The 25,602-nt window shown below is 35.4% G+C and overlaps 1 protein-coding gene across 2 annotated transcripts in view; it reads left to right on the top strand.

Moving 5' to 3' along the window:
* The window catches only part of TRIM37 (tripartite motif containing 37), a 132,500-nt gene that overhangs the window by 26,394 nt on the left and 80,504 nt on the right, over nt 1–25,602 (top strand). For both annotated transcript variants that reach the window (XM_045070206.1, XM_045070207.1), the window contains 4 exons: nt 6,248–6,372; nt 12,924–12,974; nt 14,325–14,406; nt 21,561–21,637. In XM_045070206.1, the coding sequence (XP_044926141.1) occupies nt 6,299–6,372; nt 12,924–12,974; nt 14,325–14,406; nt 21,561–21,637 (284 nt within the window). In that variant the 5' untranslated portion in view covers nt 6,248–6,298. The remainder of the gene's footprint in view (nt 1–6,247; nt 6,373–12,923; nt 12,975–14,324; nt 14,407–21,560; nt 21,638–25,602) is intronic.

Raw genomic sequence — 25,602 nt, 5'->3', positions numbered from 1 at the left:
TTTCTATCACAGATTAATTTGAATTTTTTAGAGCTGTATATAATTGGAATCATATATTCATATAATTCACTTCTTTCAGTCAGCGAAGTCATTTTGTAGTTCTTCATATATCCGTTTTTCTTTCCTTTTTAATTATGGGTAGTATTCTTTTGTTCTTTTTTTAAAAATATTTATTTATGTAAATAATCTTTATACCCAATGTGGGGCTCAAACTCATGACCCCAAGATCAAGAGTCCCATGCTCTTCTGACTGAGCCAGCCAGCTGCCCTGTGTGTGTGTGTGTGTGTGTGAGTATGTGTTTGTAATATATATACACACAGGTTGTAATGCATATGCCACGTTTTGTTTTTCTGTTCAACTGTTTATAGTCATTTGTTGCTTCCTGTTTTGGCTATTACAAATAAAGTTGTAATGAACATTATGTACAAATTTCTATATGGACATAGTATTTCCTTTTCTCTTTGGTCTGCTTAAGCTAGAATGACTTGGTAAATTGGTCGGTGTGTGATTAACTTTTTAGTGCCTGCCAACTATTTTCTGAAGTGAGTGTACCATTTTTATTTCCATCAGTAGTCTATGAGAGTACCAGTTCCTCCACATTATTACCAACACATAATATACTCAATTCTTTGAATTTTAACTAGTCTCATAGAAGTGTGATAGCATTTTGTTATGTCTTTAGTTTGCATGTGTCTTATAGCTAATGACATTAAGCAGCCTTTCTTGAACTTAAGTTGCCATCTGTGTATTTTCTTTGTTGAAGTATCTATTCTGATCTTAATGAAGTGTAAATTATCAGTTTATTCTTTTCGTGTCATATAGGTAGTCCAAGAAATTTTTAGGTAGTCCAAGATCATAAAAAGTTGTTCCTATGTTTTCTTGCAGAAAACTTGTAGTCTTAGCTTTTACATTAGGTTCATGGTCTTTTAAAAATTATTTATTTATTTTTAACCCACTGAGCCACCCAGGTGCCCCTATTTATTTATTTTTAATGTGAGGTATGAATCCAAGGTAGTTAATTTTTTGTATATTGTTATCCATTTTTTCCACCACGATTTGTTGAAAACCAGCATTTCTTCACTGAATTGTCTTTGCATCTCTTTAAAAAATTAGTTATCCCTCTATATACATTGGTCTATTTCTGGACTCTGTTCCATTTATTTATTTTTAATGACAGTACTACACTCTTTTCATTACTGTTGCTTTATAATAAAACAGGAAATGTTAGCTTTCCAGCTTCGCTCTTCCTTTTTTATAGAGTTGCTTTGCATTTCATTGCAGGTTCTTTGCCATTTCTATATGAATTTTAGAATCAGCTTGTTAATTTGTTCCAAAGAGTTATGGGGTTTTGATTGAAATTGCATTGGATCTGTAAATCCTTTTAGTAATATGTAACATCTTAATACTGAGTCTTTATTCATGGAGACTCTGGGTCTTTTGTAATTTCTCTCAGCAGTGTTTTGTAGTTTTCAGGATACAAGTTTTTCACATTTTATGTCCAATTTATTCATTATTTCAGAATTCTTGGTGCTATAGTAAATGGTGTTTAAAAAATTTTAATTCCTGATTTCTTGTGCTTGTGGAATTGATTTTTGTATATTCATCCTGTAACCTTCAATCTTGCTAAATTAATTAGTGTTAGAAGCTGTCTTGTAGATTCCTGGGGTTGCTTGCAGATAGTCATGTTGTCTCTAAATATGGACAGTTTTCTTTTTGATCTGCTTATCATTTAGTTCCTTGTCAGATTTTACTGACCAGAATTTCCAGTATAATGTTGATGTAAGCATGATGCTAGCAGTGAGTTTATTGTAGATACTTTTTTCTTTTTCTTTTTTTTTTTTTAAAGTAGGCTCCATGGCCACTGTGGAGCCCAGTGTGGGGCTCAAACCCACAACTGTGAGATGGAGACCTGAGCTGAGATCAAGAGTCAGATGCTCAACCAACTGAGCCACCCAGGCACCCTTATTGTAGATATTCTTTATTAGGTTTTGGAATTCTGTTCCTCTTTGATGAGAATTTTCATTAGGAATGAATGTTGGACTTTGTCAAATTCTTTTTCTGCATGTATTAAGATTATCATATGGTTTTCTTTTTTCATTCTATAAATGGATTAACTTTTTTAAAAAAGATTTTATTTATTTGTCAGAGAGAGTGTGCACAAGCAAAGGGGCTGCAGGCAGAGGGAGAATCAGGCTACCCTCTCAGTAAGAGCCAATGTGGGGGCTCCATCCCAGGATCCTGGGGTCATGACCTGAGCTGAAGGCAGCTGTTTTAACTGACTGAGCCACCTAGACGTCCCATTAACTTTTTTAAAAACTATTTTACCAACTTTGTACTTCTGAGATAAAAACCCTGGTTTGGTTAATGTATTGTCCTTTTTTTTTTCTTTTTTCTTTTTTAAAAAATGTTTTATTTATTTATTTGACAGAGAGAGATCACAAGTAGGCAGAGAGGCAGGCGTAGAGAGAGGGGGAAGCAGGCTCCCCGCCCAGCAGAGAGCCCGATGTGGGGCTTGATCCCAGGATCCTGAGATCATGACCTGAGCCAAAGGCAGAGGCTTAACCCACTGAGCCACCCAGGCACCCCTGTATTGTCCTTTTAATGCATTACTGGATTTGATTAAGATTTTGTTTAGAATTTTTGCATTTTTTTCTGCTTGAGGGATATTTAGAGGATAATTTCCTTTTCTCAAAGTATTTTGTCTGGCTTTGTTGTTAAAGTAATGATGGCCTCAAGGAATTTTAAACTATGCCCTCTTCAGTTTTCTGGAAGAAGTTGAATAGAATTGGTTATGGTTCCTTTAGAGGTTTGACAGAATTCACCAGTGAAGACATTTGGGCCTTGTTTTCTTTGTGGAATGGTTTTCAACTACAAATTTAATTTCTTTTATTGATACAAAGCAGTTTATATTACTTCTTTCTTTTTTTTTTTTTTTAAAGATTTTATTTATTTATTTGACAGAGAGAGATCACAAGTAGATGGAGAGGCAGGCAGAGAGAGAGAGAGAGGGAAGCAGGCTCCCTGCTGAGCAGAGAGCCCGATGCGGGACTCGATCCCAGGACCCTGAGATCATGACCTGAGCCGAAGGCAGCGGCTTAACCCACTGAGCCACCCAGGCGCCCCAATATTACTTATTTCTTATTCTTATTTTTTCTAGAGTGAGGTCATGGGGTAGGGAGGGGCAAGAGGGAGAGGAAGAGACAGTCCTAAGCAGACTCCACACCTACTGTGGAGCGGGCTCAGTCTCACAATCCTCAGATTATGACCTGAGCTAAAATAAAGAGTCGGATGCTTAACTGACTGAGCCACCCAGGTGCCTTTATAGTACTTATTTCTTGAGTGAGCTTTGGTAGTTTGTGTCTTTCAAGGAATTATCTCATTTGAATTTGCCAAATTTATTGGTGCAAAATTTATGATATTCTCTTGTTATCCTTTAACATTTGTAGAATGCTGTGTTATCACTTCTTTCTTTCCTGATAATGGTAGTTTTGGTTTTTTCCCCTGATCAGTCTAGCTAGAGGATATCTATTCTTGTTGGTATTTCCAGATTAAGCTTTTAGTATTTCTCTATTGTTTTTGTTTTCTATTTTATTGATTTTTGTTTGGATCTTTTTTTTTTTTTTTGCTTTATTTGTGTTTTATTTGCTCCTTCTAAAATGTTAAGATGGGAGCTGGTATTAACCAATTTGAGACATTTGTGTTCACAATACTTTTTTCCTTTGTGATTTATTGTTTGACCCATAGATCCTTCAGAAATGTTACTTAGATTCCAGATATTTCTGTAATGTCATGAGGTTAAGGTGGTTGGTGATGATGTGTAGGTCTAGTATATTGTTATGAATTTTCTATCTACTTGTTTTATTATTGAGAGAGGACTCTTGACATTTTCAGCAGTAGTTTTGTATTTGTCTTTTCTTTTGGCAGTTCTGTCAGTTTTTGCTTCATATATTTTGAAGCCTTAGTATTAGGAGCCTAACAATCTAGAATTGTTGTATTCTCTTGATTAATTTTCTCATGATCACTGTGAACTGACCTTCTTTATCCTCATAACATTTTTTGCTTTGAAATCTACTTGATTTAAAAAAGTCATTTCAGCCTGGGTGGCTCAGTGGGTTAAAGCCTCTACCTTTGGCTGACATTTTATTTTTAATGTATTTATTTCTAAGTGTTTAAAATCTGTGTTTTGTAGGCTGCATACAATTTGTTCTGGTCTTTTATATCCAGTTGGACAATCTTTGACTTTTAACTGGGATGTTTAGGATGTTCCCATTCATTGTACTTATTGATGTGGTGAAGTTTGAATCTGAGATCTTGCTGTTTGTATTCTTTTTGTCTTATTAGTTTCTTGTTCACTGTTTGGGTCACTCTTGAATTGAAATTTTTTTTGATGTTGAGTATATGGATTAATCTGAACTTTAAAAAAAATTCTACAGTGAACTACTAGATCTAGGAAATGATGAGGAAATTAAAGTGGGGGAAAAAGCATTACTAGTGATTAAAAGTAACGCTAACAAAAAGGGAACATTCTATCATAAGGATAAGATAATACAGTTATGATTTTGTATTCTAGGATAAACTAAAAAATCAGATACTTATGCAATTATAAGATTTTGATAAAATCACTATAGTAATAAAAATAATTTTTAAAAGCAAATATTTACATAGTGCTTACTATATCAGACAGTGTTCTATGTGCTTTACAAATCTGAGCAACTTTATTGAGGTAGAAACTACTACACGAAGAGGATAATTTTTAGGAAATTGTAATTATCAAGAGTCACTTAAGAGTATATAATTAATTGAATTATTTTATTTATTAAGTAGGATCTATACCCGCTGTGAAGCCCAATGTGGGGCTTGAACTCACAACCCTGAGATCAAGACCTGACCTGAGATCAAAAGGGGCACTTAACTGACTGAACTCCCTAGGTGCCCACAGAATGTCTATAATTTAAACAAGAAACATTGTAAATTTTATTGGTAATAAATCTCCTTGAAAAGGCATAACATTCAGACTAATGGAAAATTTTTACCAAATCTTTAAATATCTGTTGCCTATCATAAATAATTTTTTCTTAGTGAATACAAAAGTACTATGTACCATTCTTTGAGACAATGTAACATTCATAACAAGTTGTAGTAAGAACAATATAAGAAAATTAAAGTTCCTTTTTATTGAAAACTAAATGACAAAATCTTTAAAATACTAGCAGACAAAAATCAGGATATTTATGAAAACAAATAAGAAAGCAAGTCCAGGGTGCCTGGCTGGCTCAGTTGGTGGAGCGACTCTTGATCTTGGGGTTGTGGGTTTAAGCCCCACATTGAGAGTAGAGATTACTTAAAAATAATCTTAAAAATGGGCCTCCTGGGTGGCTCAGTGGGTTAAGCCTCTATCTTCGGCTCAGGTCACGATCTCAGGGTCCTGGGATCGAGCCTCACATTGGGTTCTCTGCTCAGCAGGGAACCTGCTTCTTCTTTTCTCTCTGCCTGCCCCTCTAACCTACTTGCGATCTCTCTCTGTGCCAAATAAATAAATAAAATCCTTAAAAAAAAACTTAAAAAAATTGTTGTGTTTAGCAATGTTGTCTTTAGATTTCACATAAATACCATCAAGCTATGTCATGATATAGCCTACGTTTTCCACTTACCATTGTTTGAGATTTGTCTATTGATATTTAAAAATCTACTCATTTCAGCAGTTTTAAAGAGAATATCATTACATGAATATAGCATAAGTTATTTTTCTCTATCAGTGGACAATTGGGTTGTTTTCCATTCTTTGTTATTAAAAATAACTCCTGAGTAAAGACCCTTGTGCATAGTTCCTTATATACATATGTAAGTTTCTCACATTATGTGTTGATATAGGACAAGAATCCCAATTTTTTTTTAACCCAAGAGTATGTTGTTTATTTGAGACCCCTTGTTCTTTCGTATTAATACTGGAATTTTACCAAATTCTGGAAATAACCTAGATCCTATGTAGATTCTTAATTATTAATTCAAACAGACTTTGAAAGTCAGTCTGTTTTTCTTTCTCACTTTTTTCAGCATGTAACCAAAATAAATTTTTTTAAAGATTTATGTATTTTAGAGAGAAAGACTACACATGAGCAGTGGGGAGGGACAAAAGAAAAGGCAGGGAGAGAATAACTGAAATAATTCCTATTTTTATTCCTTATTAAGGATTTTGAGGTGCCATTAAATATTAATTTTGTTTATTCAGTTTTTTTCCTCCCACAGTTGCGGTCTTGTAGTAAGAGTGAGTTGATATCTAAGAGCTCAGAGATCCTCATGATGTTTCAGCAAGTTCATCGAAAGCCCATGGCATCCTTTGTTACCACTCCTGTTCCACCAGACTTTACCAGGTATGGTATAGATTTTTAACTTGATTTTCATCTGAAGTTTATGTACAAATACATATACTTGTTTCAAATGAATGTTGTTTTTCTTAACTCCATAGTTTTTTAAGGTGTTATTTATAATGATGTCGTCTGGTGAACTTTAGTTATGCATGTAAATCTGGTTTAAAAAGTACTGGTAGACTTACACTTGATTATAGAGGATCTTGAATTAGGAGTTAGTTTGTTCTATAGAAGGTGAACTGATCCCAATTCAGTTTCATTAGTATTTATTCATTTTAAAATTGAGGTATAACTGACAGTAGCTTCATGCTTGATAATGACATTAGTCTAACATCTCTCACCATAAACAAAAGACTTTTTTTTTGTAATGAGAACTCTTAAGATCTACTCTCTTAGGAACTTTTGTATATGTAGTACAGTGTTATTATTTTTTTTTTTTTTAAAGATTTTATTTATTTATTTGACAGACAGAGATCACAAGTAGGCAGAGAGGCAGGCAGAAAGAGAGGAGGAAGCAGGCTCCCCGCTGAGCAGAGAGCCCGATGTGGGACTCGATCCCAGGACCCTGAGATCATGACCTGAGCCGAAGGCAGCGGCTTAACCCACTGAGCCACCCAGGCGCCCCGTGTAGTACAGTGTTATTTACTATAATCACTGTACTGTATAGTCCATCCCCAAGACTGACTTTATACTCAGAAGTTTATACCTTGTGACTCCTTTTTTCCATTCCACATATAAGTGAGATCATACGGTATTTGTCTTTCTTTGACTTACTTTCTTAGCTTAATGCTCTCAAGATCTATCCATGATGTAATATGTTCATTTTTTTTTTTAATTTACCTTTTGAGTGTACTTATATTGCATTACACAGGGACTGTAACACATTATGTTGCCAGAAGCAAAACTCAGATGAAATGCCATAAGATTCTAAAGGTGACATGATGTTATCTTCATATCCTAAAAGGTAATGGGAGGAAATAGTTGGTTGCATTCTATGCATCTTTGTAATTTTTTATTTGGGGGCAGTCTTAGAATTCTTTTAAACAGCATATTCTTTCAAGCATGGGGTGTTAGAGCAGTGGTTCCTCACATTAGCTGTGTATTCAGTTGGGATTCTTTTGAAAATTACCAGTGCTGGCTTGTACTTCAGGTCACTTGAAATAAAAATCTCTGCAGATGGATTAGTCTGCTTGGACTGCCATAACAAAGTACCATAGACTGGGTGGTTAGTACTGTAGAAGTTTATTCTCTCACGGTTCTGGAAGCAAGGGGTCTAAGATCAGGGTGCTAGGAAATTTGATTTCTGATGAGGCCTCATTGCTGACTTGCAGACAGGTACCTTCTCCCTGTATCCTTGCAAGACCTTTTTCCTCAAGCACAGAGATCAGTGTTTGGTGTCTTTTCCTCTTCTAAGGGCATGAGTTGTATTGAATTAAGGTCCCTCCCACCCTTATGATCTCAGTTAACTTTAATTACTACCTTAAAAGTCCTTTCTCCAAATACATTAGGGGTTAGGACCTCAGTGTACAAATTTTGGGGGACACAATTCAGTTTATAACATAAGCTATACTAAGACATTTATATTTTGTTCTTTATAAATCTCCTTAGTTGAGTCTTATGATGAGAGGTTAAACCACTGCCTCAGATAGAAATGTATTGGTTTGATAGATTTTTGTCCATCTTAGACTTTAAAGATGGCTTATGGAATATTCCCACGTTTTTCTAGTATGTTGAGAGCTGTGGTACCTTTAGAAAATAGCCTTTGTTTTAAAAATGTTAATGTGGTAACTGCCCTTTTTCTTTAATATATGATGCCCTCGGATGGCCACAGGGCATTGATGGTACTGGACTGTATCGTTCAAGCCAGGGTTCTTCAATCTTGATGTTGTTGATGAGGATAATTCCTGGGGTTGAGGGAGCTATGTTGTTTATTGTAGGATGTTTAGCAGTATCCCAGTAGCATCTTTCCTTTTACAGTTGTGACAGAAATATTTCTAGACGTTGCCAAATGCATCCTGGGAGCAAAACTGCCCCTGGTTTAAATCACTGGCATAACCGGACCACACCACCAGTTATAACCGATCCTGTAATCAGAAGAGAAAATTCTTGACAACCAGAACTCAGGTAGTTCTCACCGACGATAAGTCTTCAGTTCTCTCTGAATTAACAAACTGGGTATAATATTCTGTTTTACTTAAGCACTGAATAATATTATTAAAAGGCCTTGATATTTGGTATTTTTAAGTAGATTTGGGTGAACTAAGGATGTTCACCAGTATCCCAAGGCTGCCTCTTTGATAACATGGTCAGTCATTTCAGTTTTTTTTTTTTTTTTTTAAGATTTTATTTATTTATTTGACACAGAGAGAGCGATCACAAGTAGGCAGAGAGGCAGGCAGAGAGAGGGAAGAGGGAAGCAGGCTCCCTGCTGAGCAGAGAGCCCAATGCAGGGCTCATTCCCACTGAGCCACACTGCTGCCCCAGTCATTTCAGTATTACAGAATACCTTTTTCTGAACTATTTGACATAAATACTATATATAAAGGTAAATGTTTTTCCTTTCAGAGTATAGTGCATGGATCACTTATCAGAACTAGCTGGAGTGATTGTTCAGAATGCAAATTTATAGGTCTCTTGCCTGACAATCTGGTGGTGGTGTCCAGAAAATGAATCTTGGGCATCCTGAGTAATCCTGCACTAAAGTTGGGAACTGTAGATATCGATAAACTCCTGTGCTGATACTACTAGCAGAAGCTCATTAGGCAGGCACCTCTGCATTAGACTTGTCAGTCTCTAACACCCAGTGATTATTTTGCTTTCTGTTCCCCAACTGCCCAAGTGGCTCAGGACTCCAACTTCCTTTTCACTACCTTCTTTTTTGGATGAGATGAAGGGACTGAAATTGGGAAGGCAGGGAGCAAGGGAGAAAGATAGGAGGAACATCAGTAAAGAGAAAACCAAAAATTTAAAAAACAAGAAAGTATGACAATTAAGGAGCTTCCTATGGATAAGTTCACATTAGGAACCTCTCTCCCCTAGTGATGCTTATTACTGCCTTACTGGAAATTTTGGCTTGTAACTTAACTGTAGTTTTTAACAGAAACTCAGTTCATGGGTTGCAGTATACAGGAAGCAGGTGTTCATCTGTTGATGCATTGAGTGAGCATAGTGGAGCTCCAAATAAGAAAGGCCAACATTTATTGACATTAAGTTATAGATCAAATTTTAATTGTGCAAAGGCAGTGGTGAATGTTCCTAAGCTTTGTGATCATGGAGCTGGATTGCCTTAGTTCCATTAGTTCATAATTCCTGGTGGAGCCACAATGGAGAATAAGGTTACCAAAGAAGAGTACGATGTTATTTAAGACCATCTATGTGTTTAGTACTTTTGTAGGTGCTACTCAGGAGACGTGGAAGAATACATTCCATATTAAACAGTAGAGAATTGTATATTAAAATCTAATATTTGTTACTCAATTACAGTTGGCCTTTGAACAATGTGGGAGTTAGGGATGCTCGCCCCTGAGCATTCAAAAATCCACATACAACTTTTTTTTTTTTTTCTTAAAGATTTTATTTATTTATTTGACAGAGAGAAATCACAAGTAGATGGAGAGGCAGGCAGAGAAAGAGAGAGAGGGAAGCAGGCTCCCCGCTAAGCAGGGAGCCCGATGTGGGACTCGATCTCAGGACTCTGAGATCATGACCTGAGCCGAAGGCAGCGGCTTAACCCACTGAGCCACCCAGGCGCCCCACATACAACTTTTGACTCCCCAAAAGCTTAACTGCTGACAGCCTACTGTTGACCAGAAGCCTTATGGATAACATAAAGTTGATTAACACATATTTTGCATGTTGTATTATATACTATATTCTTTTTTTTTTTTAAGATTTTATTTATTTATTTGACACAGAGAGAGAGAGAGAGATCACAAGTGGGCAGAGAGGCAGACAGAGAGAGAGAGAGGAGGAAGCAGGCTCCCTGCTGAGCAGAGAGCCTGATGCGGGGCTTGATCCCAGGACTCTGGGATCATGACCTGAGCCGAAGGCAGAGGCTTAACCCACTGAGCCACCCAGGCACCCCTTATATACTATATTCTTATAGCAAAGTAAGCTAATGAAGAGAAAATCATAAGAGACTGTATATTTGCTGTAAGTGCTGTATTGAAAAATGTCCACTTATTAGTGAGCCTCTACAATTCAAACCTGTGTTGTTCAAGGGTCAGCTGTATAATACATACTACTTAATGCTGCCCCATAGCACTAATTTTTTTTTTTTTAAGATTTTATTTATTTATTTGAGAGAGTGAGAGAGAGCTTGAGAGAGGAGAAGGTCAGAGGGAAGAAGCAGACTCCCCATGGAGCTGGGAGCCCAATGTGGGACTTGATCTTGGGACTCTGGGATCATGACCTGAGCTAGAGGCGGTCACTTAACCAACTGAGCCACCCAGGCATCTGCACTAATTTTTTAACAATGTTATTTTTCAGAAAGTTTCCCTAAAAATTATACATATGTAGAATATCACAGTAACCTAGGATTGGTAGATATTTTCTGTTCACTGAATGTGATCATTTTCTCTCAGTGAGTGAGAGCTAGGGTAGGCTGTACTATGCTGTCTTGGTTAGTGAGCTTTAGCCATCTATTCTAGCTCTTTAGCTTCTAAGCTTTCCACCCTACTATTCTGAGTTAAACATGTCATCTTCTATTTATTTTGTGTTTTGGTGAACCCTTTTGACTCTTAATGACTGATAAAAATATGATAGACTGGTCTTAAAACAAAAAACAGGAAATGTATCACTTTGGATATTAAGGAGATGGTGGAAAAAAATATGAAAGATGTTTTGAATTTGGTGGTATGATTGGAAGTTGCATGAAATTGTAACCAAAACATACCATGACTTGACCAAATTTGAAAACTATCCTGGGGAGACTGCCTTGGAGCTCTGATGAGGTTTGTGGTTCTAGGTAGGCTTCTTAGGTACTAGTTACATTGGTCCTACTAATTGGGGTTTGTGTATATTGAGTGTGAGGAGAGTGTATAATGGAGAGAAGTTAGAGCAGACCTCCAGTAAGTGGTCTGTGACTTCTAAGGAATAATAAAGATTAACCAAGCAAACATCTGGGAAGGAGGAATGTGAGTCTTCCAAGAAAATTTAATAGCTGCCTAGGGATATGGTTAGGGGTCCCTGATAATAGGATAGTAGCTATATAGTTAATTCTTGCAGGACAGATATCATCTACCTACTATCAAAAAGATATGAGCTATTTATCTGTACATACTTACCATAAAATAAAAAATAATGTGTGTGTGTGTGTGTGTATATATATATGCATATATATATATATATATATAGTCTATAGATTTATTTATTTTAGAGAGAATGTGCTTACAGGACTGGGGGAGGGGCAAAGGGAGAGAGAGGATTTCAACCAGATTCCATATCCATTGCAGAGGCTGACACAGGGCTCAATCTCATGACCCTGAGATCATGACTTGAGCTGAAATCAAGAGCCAGACATTCAAATTACTGAGCCACTGAGCCCCCCGCCCCTTCCCCCAATGATATATTTTAAAATCTATGCTGTTTTCACTGGCAAATCACTAATTTCTTTAGGGACCATCACAATGTGAAAATGCTGTGGGTGTTATTTTGTATCTTATTTTGGTAATAAATTTTCATGAATTGAAATTTAGAAGGTATATCTGAGAATGCAGTGAAATGGCTTGCAGTATATATTTTTGGTAAATTTATAATTTTGTTTATTAAATATATAATACTGTATATTATAATACTATCTGTGTTAGTGTCTTTATTATAAATGTTTTACTGACTTAACTTTTGAGGCGTTTGAATGAATGGTGCTACAGATTATTCACATGATCTAAGGGTATATCCTGTGGTTGTGTTATATATACTTCCGTTCTCTTCAGAGAACACTGTGGAATTAAAGTTGCCTGCATTAATCTTGCCTTGCCAAGAAACTGTTAATGTGTTCACCCACTCTGTTTGCCCCTATGTGATTATTTATTCTTATTCTATAAAATGGTATAGATTCATTTGCTAGTAAATGTTCTTAAAGTAGTTAAGAATTTAAGTATGTCAATATTCCTCATAATTTGTTCTAGAGAAGGAAGTTTGGATATTTATTGTGATATCTTTTGCTGTTTCTTTTGACTTTTTAAAGCTTATATTTGTTTCATATTTTAGATTGTCCACCTAAGCACCCATTTTTTCCTTTCCTGTTCACATGAGTACTTTTGAAAGTCTCATGTTTATTTTAGTACTTAAATGTATATTGCCTTTAAAGAACATCCCAACTATTTACAAAGTATTTGTTGGGTCTCTAATTGTGAACTTTTGATGTCAGCTTTTGGTGGTTTATGAATTCATGTGATTTAATGTTAATGTTCAGTAAGGATTTAAAAATATTTCCTAGGGATTTAGTTTAACAACATTTTTAAGATACCAAGAGACTTAACTTTGGTTTTTAAATAAATGAAAGTTTAAACTTAATAAGCCAAATAATTTTTTTGCCTTTTCCTTCTTTTTAGTGAATTAGTACCATCTTATGATTCAGCAACTTTTGTTTTAGAGAATTTCAGGTAAGAGATTTTTGACAGCTGAGGTTTTCTGTATGTATGCATAAGAGCGAGCCAGGAAGGTATCATCATTCCTGGGTAGGATACATACCTAATGAACTGTGCCACTCAGTGTGTAATCTTAGAATAAACAAGTTTCATATTAGAAATATATAGGTCATTTGTCTGGATTGTATTATATCTTCAAGACAGTTGGTTCTCGGGAGAAGGAACTTTTTTTTTTTTTTTTTTTTTTAAAGAAGAGGGTCCACTTAGCTTTTGCTATGGTGGGGCAGTGGGGTGTATAAAGGTTGTTGACCCCTGCCACCCATCCTCAGAAATAAGAGGGGTGGGAAGAAGTCCATTTAAATCCATTTATCTTAGCTGACAGTGATAGATGAATGAGAGGACATAATTATAAGAAGTTTGTAGGCTTTGTAACTTGCATTGTTATTTTGTTAGCTTTTATTGCTATTTCTCTCAGATTAGAAGCAAAGATCTCAAAACACAAAGGTCTTAAGGGGCTTGTCTTCAAAGACAGTTTGGGAATGGAGAACCAAGAAATAAAAGGCCTTTCCTTGGGGAGAGAAGTTCCAGGAGTTGAACATCAGTATAAGGCTAAACTGAGAATTTATACCACTTCCCATTTGACTTTTCTTATGGGATAATTTTGTGACTGGAACCTTTCTGAGGCTATCCCCACATATATTATGATTTTGCACATTTCTTAAGTTTTTCCATATTAAAAAAATAAAATTGTACCACAAGGATGTGGGAGAGAATCTTATTTTTTTTTCTTTAATGGTGAAAGACTGCTTGCTGAGGTGGTAACTAAATTCACGACACTTAGTTTTATTTTTATATTTTCCGTTTCCCAATCCCTTGGATGTCACAGTTTTGTGGGGTTTTGTTTTGTTTTTTAAGATTTTATTAGAGAGCACATGTATGCATGTGCATGCACAAAGCAGGAGGGCGGGGAGGGGCAAAGGGAGAGAGAAAGGGACAAGCCGACTCCCAGCTGAGCATGGAGTCCAAAGCGGGGCTTGATCTCAGAACCCTGAGATCATGATCTGAGCCAAAGTCAGGCACTTAACCAACTGAGCCACTGAGGTGCCCCTTGAATGTCGCAGTTCTGAGGGTTTTTAAACCTGAAACTGAAAGATACTGCTGAATATTTCAGTATCATTAAATTTTCTTTTTTTAAGGATGTAAGTATATATAAAAATATACAGCAGAATCTTGATTTGTTCAGTCACCTTCATTTACTTGTTTAGGACTGCAAATAAGTAACAAAATGCTTGGAGTTTGGTTTTGCCTGTTGCTATTACACAACAGTTTTGATCTTGGGATTTGGTTGGTTTTCTTTTACTTCAGCACTTTGCGTCAGAGAGCAGACCCTGTTTACAGTCCACCTCTTCAAGTTTCAGGACTTTGTTGGAGGTTAAAAGTTTACCCAGTAAGTTTTTCATGTTTCTAATCAATTTTGAAACCAAGGTCTTTCTTAAGGGTTCTGTAGCGTACTGGTTCACTTTTTGTTTGTTTTTTTTTTGTTTTTTGTTTTGTTTGTTTTGTTTTGTTTTTTTGAGAGCGAGCGAGCCAGCCAGAGAACAAGCAGAGGGTGGAGGGGCAGAGGGAGAGAGAGAATCTCAAGCAGTCTCCATACCCAGAGCCCTTCATGGGGCTCAGTCTCAAGACCTTGAGATCATGACCTGAACCAAAATCAAGAGTCAGATGCTTAACTGACTGAGCCATCCAGGTGCCCTAACTTTTTAATTTTTTTTTATTTTTAATTTTTTAAAGATTTTATTTATTTGGCAGAGAGAGGCACAGCAAAAGGGGGAACACAAGCAGGGGGAGTGGGAGAGGAAGAAGCAGGTTTCCCTCCAAGCAGGGAGCCCAATGTGGTGCTGGATCCCAGGACTCTGGGATTGTGACCTGAGCTGAAGGCAGACGCTTAATGACTAAGCCACCCACCCACTAAGCCACCTCTCCCCCCTTTTTTCTTTTAATTTGAAGATTTCCATGGTTTTATTAAGCGATTCATGAATTAGGCAGCATCCCATATAACAGGTAGAAAAATATTCACTGGTTCACTTTTTTGTGGAGTAAAGAATTATAAATTATTTTGTAAGGTATATTACTAAGTACCAAAAAAGTGAGTTAAATGTGAACAGTATGAACCTAGACCTTACTGAATTTTATTTCTCGCTTCTAGGAAGCCATTTATCTTTAGGAGAAATGTGTAAAATTCTGAAGGTAGCCACTTAACCAGCTGAGCCACCCAGGCACCCCTAAAATTCATTGTTTAAATAAAAATAAAATTTAGATACGGAAAGCCATCAAAAATGCATATATGCTGATTACATACTCATGGTGCATTTCAGCATGTTTCTTTGACCAAGGTATTTTTTGTAAATTGGCAGCTGGATGCAGTGGCAGAATGAGATGTATAGTTGACTTTGGTGGCAAGGGTATAAGCAGTATTTTGTTCTTTTATCCCATCATGTCTAGTTGTATCTCTTTTGTGATGTTGACTGCTATCAGTGCTCATTGCCTATACCTGTTATTTAACTGGGAGTTGTAAAATAGTGATTCTCATTGCTTTTCATTTATTAGTTGTAATAGTTTTATAAAGATATGTTTCTAAGAGCTGCTTCCTATTTATTATTTGGTTAACCACTATTATAGTTCATAAAGAAGAAACAGGATTTGTTCCTGATATTTACCAGTTTTCCTTATTATTTTCTGGAAGTGAGCCATTAAGTTTTTTTAATGTCATTATGAACTTACAGATTTATACATATATGATCTCCTTAAGTTGGCTTCTTTGTCGCTTTGCTCTGACCCTATAAGTACCTTGTAGTGACTCTAGTAGTTAGCTTTCTTGTTCTCTTTCATGGCAAAATATTCTAGGCTCATCTTGTCCATTTCCTTTGCCATATCTGGAATTGGCTGCTTTATTCAAAGAGCCCTGATTCCTTTTAGAGGGAAATGGTATCTCAAGACCAAACTGCTAGGGATGCTTATTTCTACCAAGTTGGTCACAGGTTCTAGGCCTCCTTAGTGAACAGAAGTAGGAAATATATAGAGAAATGTATATGGGTATTTGTAAAGGGGGAGAGTTCATTTATTTATTTATTTAAAATTTATTTAATAGATTTTATTTTTTAGAGCAGTTTTAAGTTAAATCTCAAAATTGATTGGTAAGTACAGAGAGTTCCATATGCTCCATGGCCCTACATCCTCCCCCCATTATCAACCTATCTTATACCAGAGTGGTACATTTGTTACAGTTGATGAATGTATATTGACATATTATTACCCAAAGTCCTAGTTTACATTGAAGTTCATTATTAGTCATGTACATTATAGGGTTGTTTTGTTACTCTGTTTGTTTTTAGGCCAAAGAATATAGTTAGAGAAGAACTGGATGGGAGCATGGATAAAAGCAAATTGGATAAGCTCCAGGGAGCTCAGCAGAGAAAAAATATTTATGAACACTTTAAAATTGCTACATAATTGAATATCAGGGTTTTTTGGGATACATGTATGTACTTAAAGATAAAATAGCTCTTGAGTCAATGCTCATATTTACAATTCAAATAAGGACTATTGTTTTTTTACTTAATCTCTTTATGTTACACCTGTGTCTCCTTCCATTCTAGGAACCCTTCTTGAATCCTTTGGAAACTGTAGGATTAAAATATCTCATAAAGTAGTCTCTCATTTGCTTTATTTTTCCCTATAGCCACAAATATCTCAATATAGGAACTCTTAATTCTACCATCAATTTGATTATAAAGAACTGCTTAAAATTTTTTTGTGTGTTTATACTCCCTTGTTCCCCCACCTCTGCCACATTAGATAGGAGTTTTGATGTGCAAATCTTGTTCTCTGAGTTTTTATATTTTGAAAACAGTTTGTATTCTATACTCTAGAGCCAATATTGCTGGATAGAAAATCCTTAGCTTGTGTTTTCTTTCGTTGGGTATCTCAGATATTTAATTCAGTTTTCTGTAGGTAAATCTGATTATGAACTAATCCTTAAAAGGCATTCACTAATATTGTCTAGGGGGCCAAATAATCTTTTTTTAAGTCTAGTAGTTTACTATTACATGTTTTTGTTGTTTGGGGTCATTAATACATACTAGGCTCTTCTGTATGTAGATTCAGATCTTTTTTCCCTACACCCCCTTCAAGAAAATGTGTCCTTAATTACAGTTTTAAGTATTTATTATGTTCCTTTCTCTGGTTTTCTTCCTTGGGACTTAATGTTATCGTATTTTGAATCTTTTCCTGTCTTCAATATTTATCACTTTCTTTCTAGTATTCTAACTTTTCATTTCTTTTTCATTTGAAAAATTTTCCTTCGTTCACTTGTCTTTTTAACATAAAAACTATTCTGCTTATTTGCTCTCCTGTTTCTTTTAGTTCAGTCTTTATTTCTTAATTTTATTTCTAATTTTTAGTTCTGTCACCTCATTTCTGGGTTTTTGTAATTCTGGTTTGTGTTATTCTTCATGTCATATTTTTTTTTCCTTCCTGTGGGTTTTATACTATTAGTATCTTTTACATCGTTTTGAAATGGGTTATAATTTTGATCTTTGAGTATGTTTTTCTAGAGTGTTTTTATTGCCTGCAAGGCTGTTTCTTTAGTCTCTTTTTTTATTTTGGCAAATTATGCTTGACATAAAATTTACCATCTTAATCATTTCTCGGTGTACATTATAGTATTGAGTATATTCATATTGTTGTGCAGCCAATCTGCAGAGCTTTTTCATCTTTCAAAACTGAAGCTCTCTACTCATTAAACAATAATTCCCCATTTTTCCATCCACTTATTCGTTTGTAACCACCACTCTTTTGTTTCAGTGAGTTTGACTGCTCTAGAGATCTCATATATCTGGAATCATACGGTATTTGTCTTTCTATGATTGGTTACTTACGTAATGCCCTCAGAGTTCATCTACTTTATAGCATGTGTGAGAATTCTTTTTAAAGCTGAATAGCATTCCAGTGTATATACTACACTTTATCCATTCATCGTTTTTTTTTTTGTTTTTTTTTAAGTTTATTTATTTGTCAGAATTGAGAGAGAGCAGAAGCAGGGGGAGTGGCAGGCAGTGGGAGAAGCAGGCTCCCTCCTGAGCATGGAGCCCGATGTGGTACTTGATCCCAGGACCCTGAGATCATGACCTGAGCAGAAAGCAAATGCTTAACTGACTGAGTTACCCAGGCATCCCTATCCATTCATCTGTTGATTGACACTTTGGGTTACTTCTGCCTCTTGGCTATAGTGAATAGTGCTGCTGTGGACAGGGGTTTGCAAATATCTTTTCAGGATCCTGCTTTCAGTTCTTTTGGCTATAGACACAGAAGTGGAATTCAATCAAATGATAATTCTGTTTTTAATTTTTTGATGAATGCTTTCAACAATGCACAAGGGTTCCAGTTTCCCCGTCTTCATCAATACTTATTTTCTGTTTCTTTGTTAGTAGCCATTCTGATGGGCATGAAGTAATAGTATGATTTTGATTTGTGCTTCCCTATTGATTACTATCATTGAGCATTTTTTCATGTGCTTGTTGACCATTTGTATATCCTTTTCAGAGAAATGTGTACTCAAGTCCTTGCGCATTTGAAAGTTTAGTTGTTGAGTTGTGGAATTTCTTTATACATTCTGAATATTGACTCCTTGTTAGATATTTGTCTTTTTATTTTATTTTTTAAGATTTTATTTATTCATTTGACAGAGATCACAAGTAGGCAGAGAGGCAGGCAGAGAGAGGGGAAAGCAGGCTTCCTGCTGAGCAGAGAGCCCGATGCGGGGCTCGATCCCAGGACCCTGAGATCGTGACCTGAGCCAAAAGAAGAGGCTTCAACCCACTGAGCCACCCAGGTGCCCTTAGATATCTGTTTTAGATGTATTTTCTCCCATTCTGTAAGATCCTTTTTAATTCTTTCGATCTTTGATGCACAGAAATTTTAAATTATAAAGTCGTTCGATTTGTCTGTCTTTGCTTTTGGTTTCATAGCCAGAAAATCCTTATAAAATTTAATGTTATGAAACTTTTCTTCTTTGTATTCCTTTAAAAGTTTTATAGTTTAAGGACTTACACTTAGATCTTTGATCCATTTTGATTCAATTTTTATACATAAAGCAGGGACCAAATTTTATTTGCATGGGTATATCTGGTGTGATAAGGCAATCAACAATAAATATGATGCCTTGCTTTCTGAGCAGTGCCCTGGCTCTGCCCTTCTCCTTCCTTTGTTTTTATTATATCTTCATTTCTAGTACTTTCTTTGTAATCTTAGGACCTGTCTTGAAGGGCCCTGTATATTCATTTATAAAAGATTAGAGTGATATGACTACATTTAATTCTCAGAGTTTTAATGTAAGGCTCCTTTGTGCTCTATTGGTAATCCATTAAGCAGCTCATTCCATTTTCAGCTATTGTATTTGGTTTGTGAGGTTTTTCAGTGGCTCTTGGCCATTTTGTGGTTTCCCTGTTACTTGTTCACTAGATGTCCCATAGCTTTTCTCCCATGCAGATGTTTATGTCCTACAGGTCTTAATGGTTGTAACTAATATATCTTTATCTGCTTGTATTTTGCGGATTGTGGAGATAATCTGTCATCTAGTTTTGTTGTAAATGTTCTTTGTGAGCTTTTGGGTTTTCTGTCCAGTTATTTATGTTTGTTAGTTTTCTGTTTGGATTTAGAGAGTTGCATAAATTATGTTGCCATTGCCGCACTCTTTCTAGAATCCTCTGCCTTTTGGGATGCCTGGGTGGCTCTAGTCAGTCAAGCATCTGTCTTGGCTCAGGTCATGATCCCAGGGTCCCGAGATTGAGGTCAACATCGGGCTCCTTGCTCAGCAGGGAGCCTGCTTCGCCCTTTGCCTGCTGCTCCCCCTGCTTGTGTGTGCTTGCACGCTTTCTCTTTCTCCCTCTCTGACAAATAAATAACATCAAAAAAAAGTATATATATATATATAGAATCCTCTGCCTTTTGAAAAATCTTAAAGCTAGTATTTTGTTAGAGGTGTAGCTGGCATGTACATAAGATAATACAAGTTTCCTTAAAATTATAAAAATAAAATGAAAAAATTTCTGATATTAGCTGATAAAGATCAGGAGGAAAAATTTTTATTCCTTTTTATTAGTTGTTAACTTATTCTAGGGAAATTGTTCTAGTAGCATAATTTAGAAGAAGAAAAAACTCCAGTCATTTGAATAAGGATTATTGATTTTTATTTTTATTATTTTTAAAAAATCTTTAAAGATTTTATTTATTTGACAGAGATCACAAGTAGAGAGAGAGGCAGGCAGAGAGAGAGGGGGAAGAGAAGGAGGCTTCCCGCTGAACGGAGAGCCCAATGCAGGGCTCTATCCCAGGACCCTGGGATCATGACCTGAGCCAAAGGCAGAGGCTTTAACCCACTGAGCCACCCAGGCGCCCAATTTCTGATAAAATTTATATGCAATAAAATGTACTAATTTTGACGAGTTTTGATACGTGTATATATACTTATAAGGTGGTTACCACAGTCATGGTTTTTATTACCCCCAAATGTTTTATCCAGTTCATCTTTTAAACTAATCCCTTTTTTTCTCCCTTCCTGGCCCCTCTGCAACCACTGATCTGTTTTTGTCATTATAGTTTTGCTTTTCCAGAATCTGATACAATGGGGTCATACAATATATAATTTTTTGTTTCTGGCTTTTTTCACTTAACTGATTATTTGTTGTTTATTTAGTTTTATTGAACAAGTACCTTGTCTAACCCTGAAAGCTTCCTTAGAACTTTTTGGAGCAAAGTAGCCTAGAAATGAAGGAGTTAATAGGTATTTGTACTCCTCTGTGGTCATATCCCAATAGACACTGGTGATGAATAATAAGAATCCTTCCCTCAGTCCTCACAGTTTGGATGGGGAAACAGTTGTTTATATATGTAGTTACAATGATAATAGTCATTTAAAAAGGTAGGCATATGAGCAAATAGAGAAAGAGAGAGGGAAGTTAGTATCTTTCTAAACATCACTAACAGAAATTTATACAACTTCTTAATCTTCAGACAGACTTTTATGTGGAATCCTAACATAGACATTATATAGAAATAATGTTTAATCACTTTCAACATCAAATGTTACCTAGTTCTGTTTTACTCATTTTAAATATATATATATATATATACATATATATATATATATATATTTTGTCTCATGCCTAGTAGAGGTTTTTTTTTCCATATTTTTTTTTCAGTGTTTTCATTTTTCTTGGAAGCTGATATTTAAGAGTTTTGTATATGTTAGAACTCTTAATGCTTATACTTGTTAACATTTTCCTTAGGTTGAATGCCCTAATATTTTCATGTTTTTTTTTTAATGTACAAAAGATTTTTTAAGTTATAGACTCCTATCTTTTGGGCTTTTTATTATCTCTGCCACTGCTTTTAAACTTAGAAGTATTTCCCAAACCAAATATGACATAGTAATTTGTGTTTGTTTTGTTGTGGCTTAATTTTTTAGATTTGAGTTGATCTAGAGTTTCTGTAACATCTTTTTTTAGTTATTGAACTATAGTTGACTCTTTTTCTTTTTTTTAGGATGGAAATGGAGTTGTTCGTGGTTACTACTTATCTGTGTTTCTGGAACTATCAGCTGGCTTACCTGAAACGTCCAAGTAAGACATGCAATTAAATAACAAACTTTAGTGGGTCTTTATGTACATTTCTCTTAGGATTTTTTATTAACTATTGTTAATTACCAAAGTATGTCTCTTAAGATGTGTGCTGCTGTGTGCATCCCCTGGCATACTATGGTGGCACAGACTGGCAATTCTCAAACTATATGGTCTCAGGATGTTATACTCTTAAATTTTATTGCAAACCCCCAAAGAGGTTTTTTTTTTTTAATATGGGTTATTAAATGTTGATATTTTCTGAGTTAGAAATGAAAACTGAGACAACTTAAAAAACTTTCCTTAACTAAAAAATTTTATAAGTTCGCTTAAAAATAATAAACCTATTGAATACTAACATAACATTTTTGTGAACGATACCTATTTTTCTAAAACAAATTAATATTTGGTAAGAAAACTTGTTTGGTATTTTTTGGAAATCTCTTAATATATGGCTTTTAAAAAGACAGTTGGATCCTAGCATTGGCTTCTATATCCACTTTGTTGCAATAATTTGTTCTGGTTGAAGTACATGATTAACAAAAGGATGTAGAGCATGGAAATAGAAGATTCTGACACTGTATGGTGAAGTGGTATGGTAAAAAAGCTCTAGAACTCTGATGATTTAAAGATATATACTACTGTATAATAAATTAGTGCAAACAGCAACTTAAAAAAATAGAAATTGTTTTTCCTTATTCTTTCTGTGGTCCAGAAATCCAAAAACTATTGTCTTCCCCCAAATCAGGTATTTAGTAGGGTTGTACTAGATACAGAGGCACTAGGGAAAAATCCATTTCTTGACTCTTAGTTTCTGAGGCTGCCAGTATTCTTTGGCTTGTGACCATATCACTCCTATTTCTGCCTTTGATCACACTGCCTTGTCTTTTTTTTTTCTTTGTCAGATCTTTCTCTGCTTTCCCCTTAAAATGACAATCATGATTACATTTAGGGTCTATGGGGATTTTCTAGGATAATTCCCTTATCTGAAGATCTTAGCTTAATCACAGCTGTATGCTCCCCATTTTTTGCTATAAAAGGTAACAGTCACACATTCCAGGGATTAGGATGTGAATATCTTGGGGTAAGGGATAATATTCAGCCTACCACGACCGTAAACTATAAAGCCGCTACTAAAATGACAAAGACATATAGCTAATAAAGCAACAAAGGGGATAAAATGGAATTATAGACAAATACTTAAAGAAGAAAAGGTTTAACAGGTAATGAACAATTGGGACAAATACCAAAATGTATTCATGTAAATAGTCTAGCAGCCAGTTAAAAGGTAGAGATTGTCAGATTGCCTAAAAAATCAAAACTCAAGTTTATGTTGCCCACAAGAAACACACTTTAAATATAAAGATATATCATACTAGTACTAGTCAAAAATATGTTAGGTTTCAAAGCAAGTATTACCAGAGATAAGTAAGTTATTTCGTAGTGATAAAAGATCAGTTAATGAAGAGGACATAAAACAATTGTGAACATTTACTTATGTTTATGCCCCAGAACCAGATCTTCAAAATACGTGAAGCAAAACCTGAGAGAAGTACAAGGAGAAATAGAAGCTCTTCTCTTAATTGATCCAAGTGGGCAGGATATCATCAAGGATATACATTGGAACATTATCAACCAGCCTGTCCTGATTGACATTTATAGACTGATCAAAAAGTAGCAGAAGTGCACACAAATTATTTACCAAGAAAGGCCATGTTCTGGGGTATAAAACATATCTCAATAAATTCAAAAGAATTCAACTCATTCAAAGTATCTTCTCTTGCCATTGTGGAATCAATTTATATATTAACCTATTTTGAAAATCTGAAATACTTAGAAATAAAACACTTCTAAAAAACTCTAGTTCAAAGAGGAAATCATAAGGGTTTTTTTTTTTTTTTTGTAAGATTTTATTTAAGAGAGTGAGCAAGAGAGAGAGAACACACATGAGCAGAGGGAGAGGGAGAAGCAGGTTCGCTTGCTGAGCAAGGAGCCCGGCACTGGGCTCAATCCCAGGACCTTAGGATCGTGACTTGAGCTGAAGGCAGACGCTTAACTGACTGAATCACTCAGGTGCCCCAATCATAAGGGATTTTTAAAAAGTATATTGAACCAAGTAAAAATGAAAACATCAGAATTTGTAGTGTGCTGCTAAAGTAGTAAGTTGAGGGGAATTTATAGTAATAAATACCGATTTACTATGGATCCTTGAACAACATGGGTTTGAATGTGTGGGGTTTGAACTGCAGATTCACTTATATGCAGATTTTTTAGATAAATATAGTATATTACTAAAAATATATCTTCTTTTTCTTATGATTTTCTTAGCATTTTCTTTTCTCTAACTTAACTTTATTATAATAAAATAGTGTATAATACATATAACATAACAAATACGTGTTAATCAGCTGTTTATGTTGATTATGTTTTGGAAGGTCTCTGGTCAGCAGTGACCTATTATTTAAATTTTCGGCGAGTCAGAAGTCATACCCACATTTTTGATTACGTGAGGATCAGAAAAGCAGAAAGGTCTCATATCAATGATCTACTTTTAAAAAAACTAGAGAAGAGGGGCACCTGGTTGGTTCAGTCAGTTCAGCTGATTGATTTTGGGTCAGGTCATGATTTCAGGGTTGTAAGATCAATCCCCACTTCAGCCTTGCACACTGGGTAGAGAGTCTGCTTAAGATTCTCTCTCCGTCCCCTGCCCACCGTCTTCAGGGGAAAAGAAAAAAAACTAGAGAAAAGAAGAAAAAGTTAGAAAGGAAGCAGAAGAAAGGAAACAAATATTAAAAGCAGAATACGGGACACCTAGGTGGTTCAGTTGGTTAAGCGTCTGACTTCAGCTCAGGTCATGATCCCGTAGTCCTGGGATCAAGCCCCACGGTTGACTCTGTTCAGCGGGGTGCCTGCTTCTCCCGCTCCGTCTGTCTACCACTCCCCCTGCTTGTGCATACTTTGTACTCTCTCTCTCTAATTTCTCTGTGTCAAATAAATAAAATCTTAGGGAAAAAAAGATCAAAGCAGGATGCAACAAAATAAAAATTGAAAAATAGAGAAAATATTGAAATCAAAAAATTTGATGACTAAATCTACATGATTGTAAGACTTACCACAAAGCTACAGTATTAACTTAATATAGCATAATATTAGCATAAGGTTAGAAAAATTCATAAATGGAATATACTACAAGTCCAGCAAAAAAATCATTCATGGGGTGCCTGGGTGGCTCAGTGGGTTAAAGCCTCTGCCTTCGGCTCACGTCATGATCCCAGGATCCTGGGATCGTGCCCCACATTGGGCTCTTTGCTCAGCAGGGAGCCTGCTTCCTCCTCTCTCTCTGCCTGCCTCTCTGCCTACTTGTGATCTCTGTCTGTCAAATAAATAAATAAAATCTAAAAAAAAAAAGAAAAGAAAACACTCCTTTTGAAGAAAAAACAACTTTAAACTTTAAAGAAAAAACAACTCATTCATAAGGACAGATTTTTGAAAAAGATACTGTGAAGGGAAAAAGAAGTGAAAAAGATGCCTTGAAGGAAAGATGGCTGTCTTGGTGCTTGGATATCTGTACAGAAAAAGCATAAACTCGTATCCATAGCTCATATTACATATGTAAACAAACTGAAAATTGACTGTAATCCTAGATTTAAATTCTAAAACAAATCTGTGACTTTGGGTTAGGCAATGATATTTTAGTTATAAGCCAAAAGCACAGTCTATAAAAGAATACATTTATTAGATTTCATTAAAACCATAAAGTTCTCTTCTTCAAATTGTGTAGATTTTTATCCAGAATATATAAGGAACTCTCAAAACTCAACAATAAAAATCAAGCTCCCTTCTCCATGTGGACAAAACATTTGTTACACACCTCACTAAGGAAGGTATACTAATGGCAAAATAAGCCTATTTAAGATGATTAATAGCATTGGTCATTAGGGAAATAGAAATTTACAATCAATCTGATA

This window comes from Mustela putorius, unplaced genomic scaffold, assembly GCF_011764305.1.
Source record: "Mustela putorius furo isolate JIRA1106 unplaced genomic scaffold, ASM1176430v1.1 tig00003962_pilon_pilon_pilon, whole genome shotgun sequence".
Taxonomy (NCBI): Eukaryota; Metazoa; Chordata; class Mammalia; order Carnivora; family Mustelidae; genus Mustela; species Mustela putorius.
Note: the sequence above shows the minus strand (reverse complement) of the source record. Positions and strands in the feature narration are given on the sequence as shown.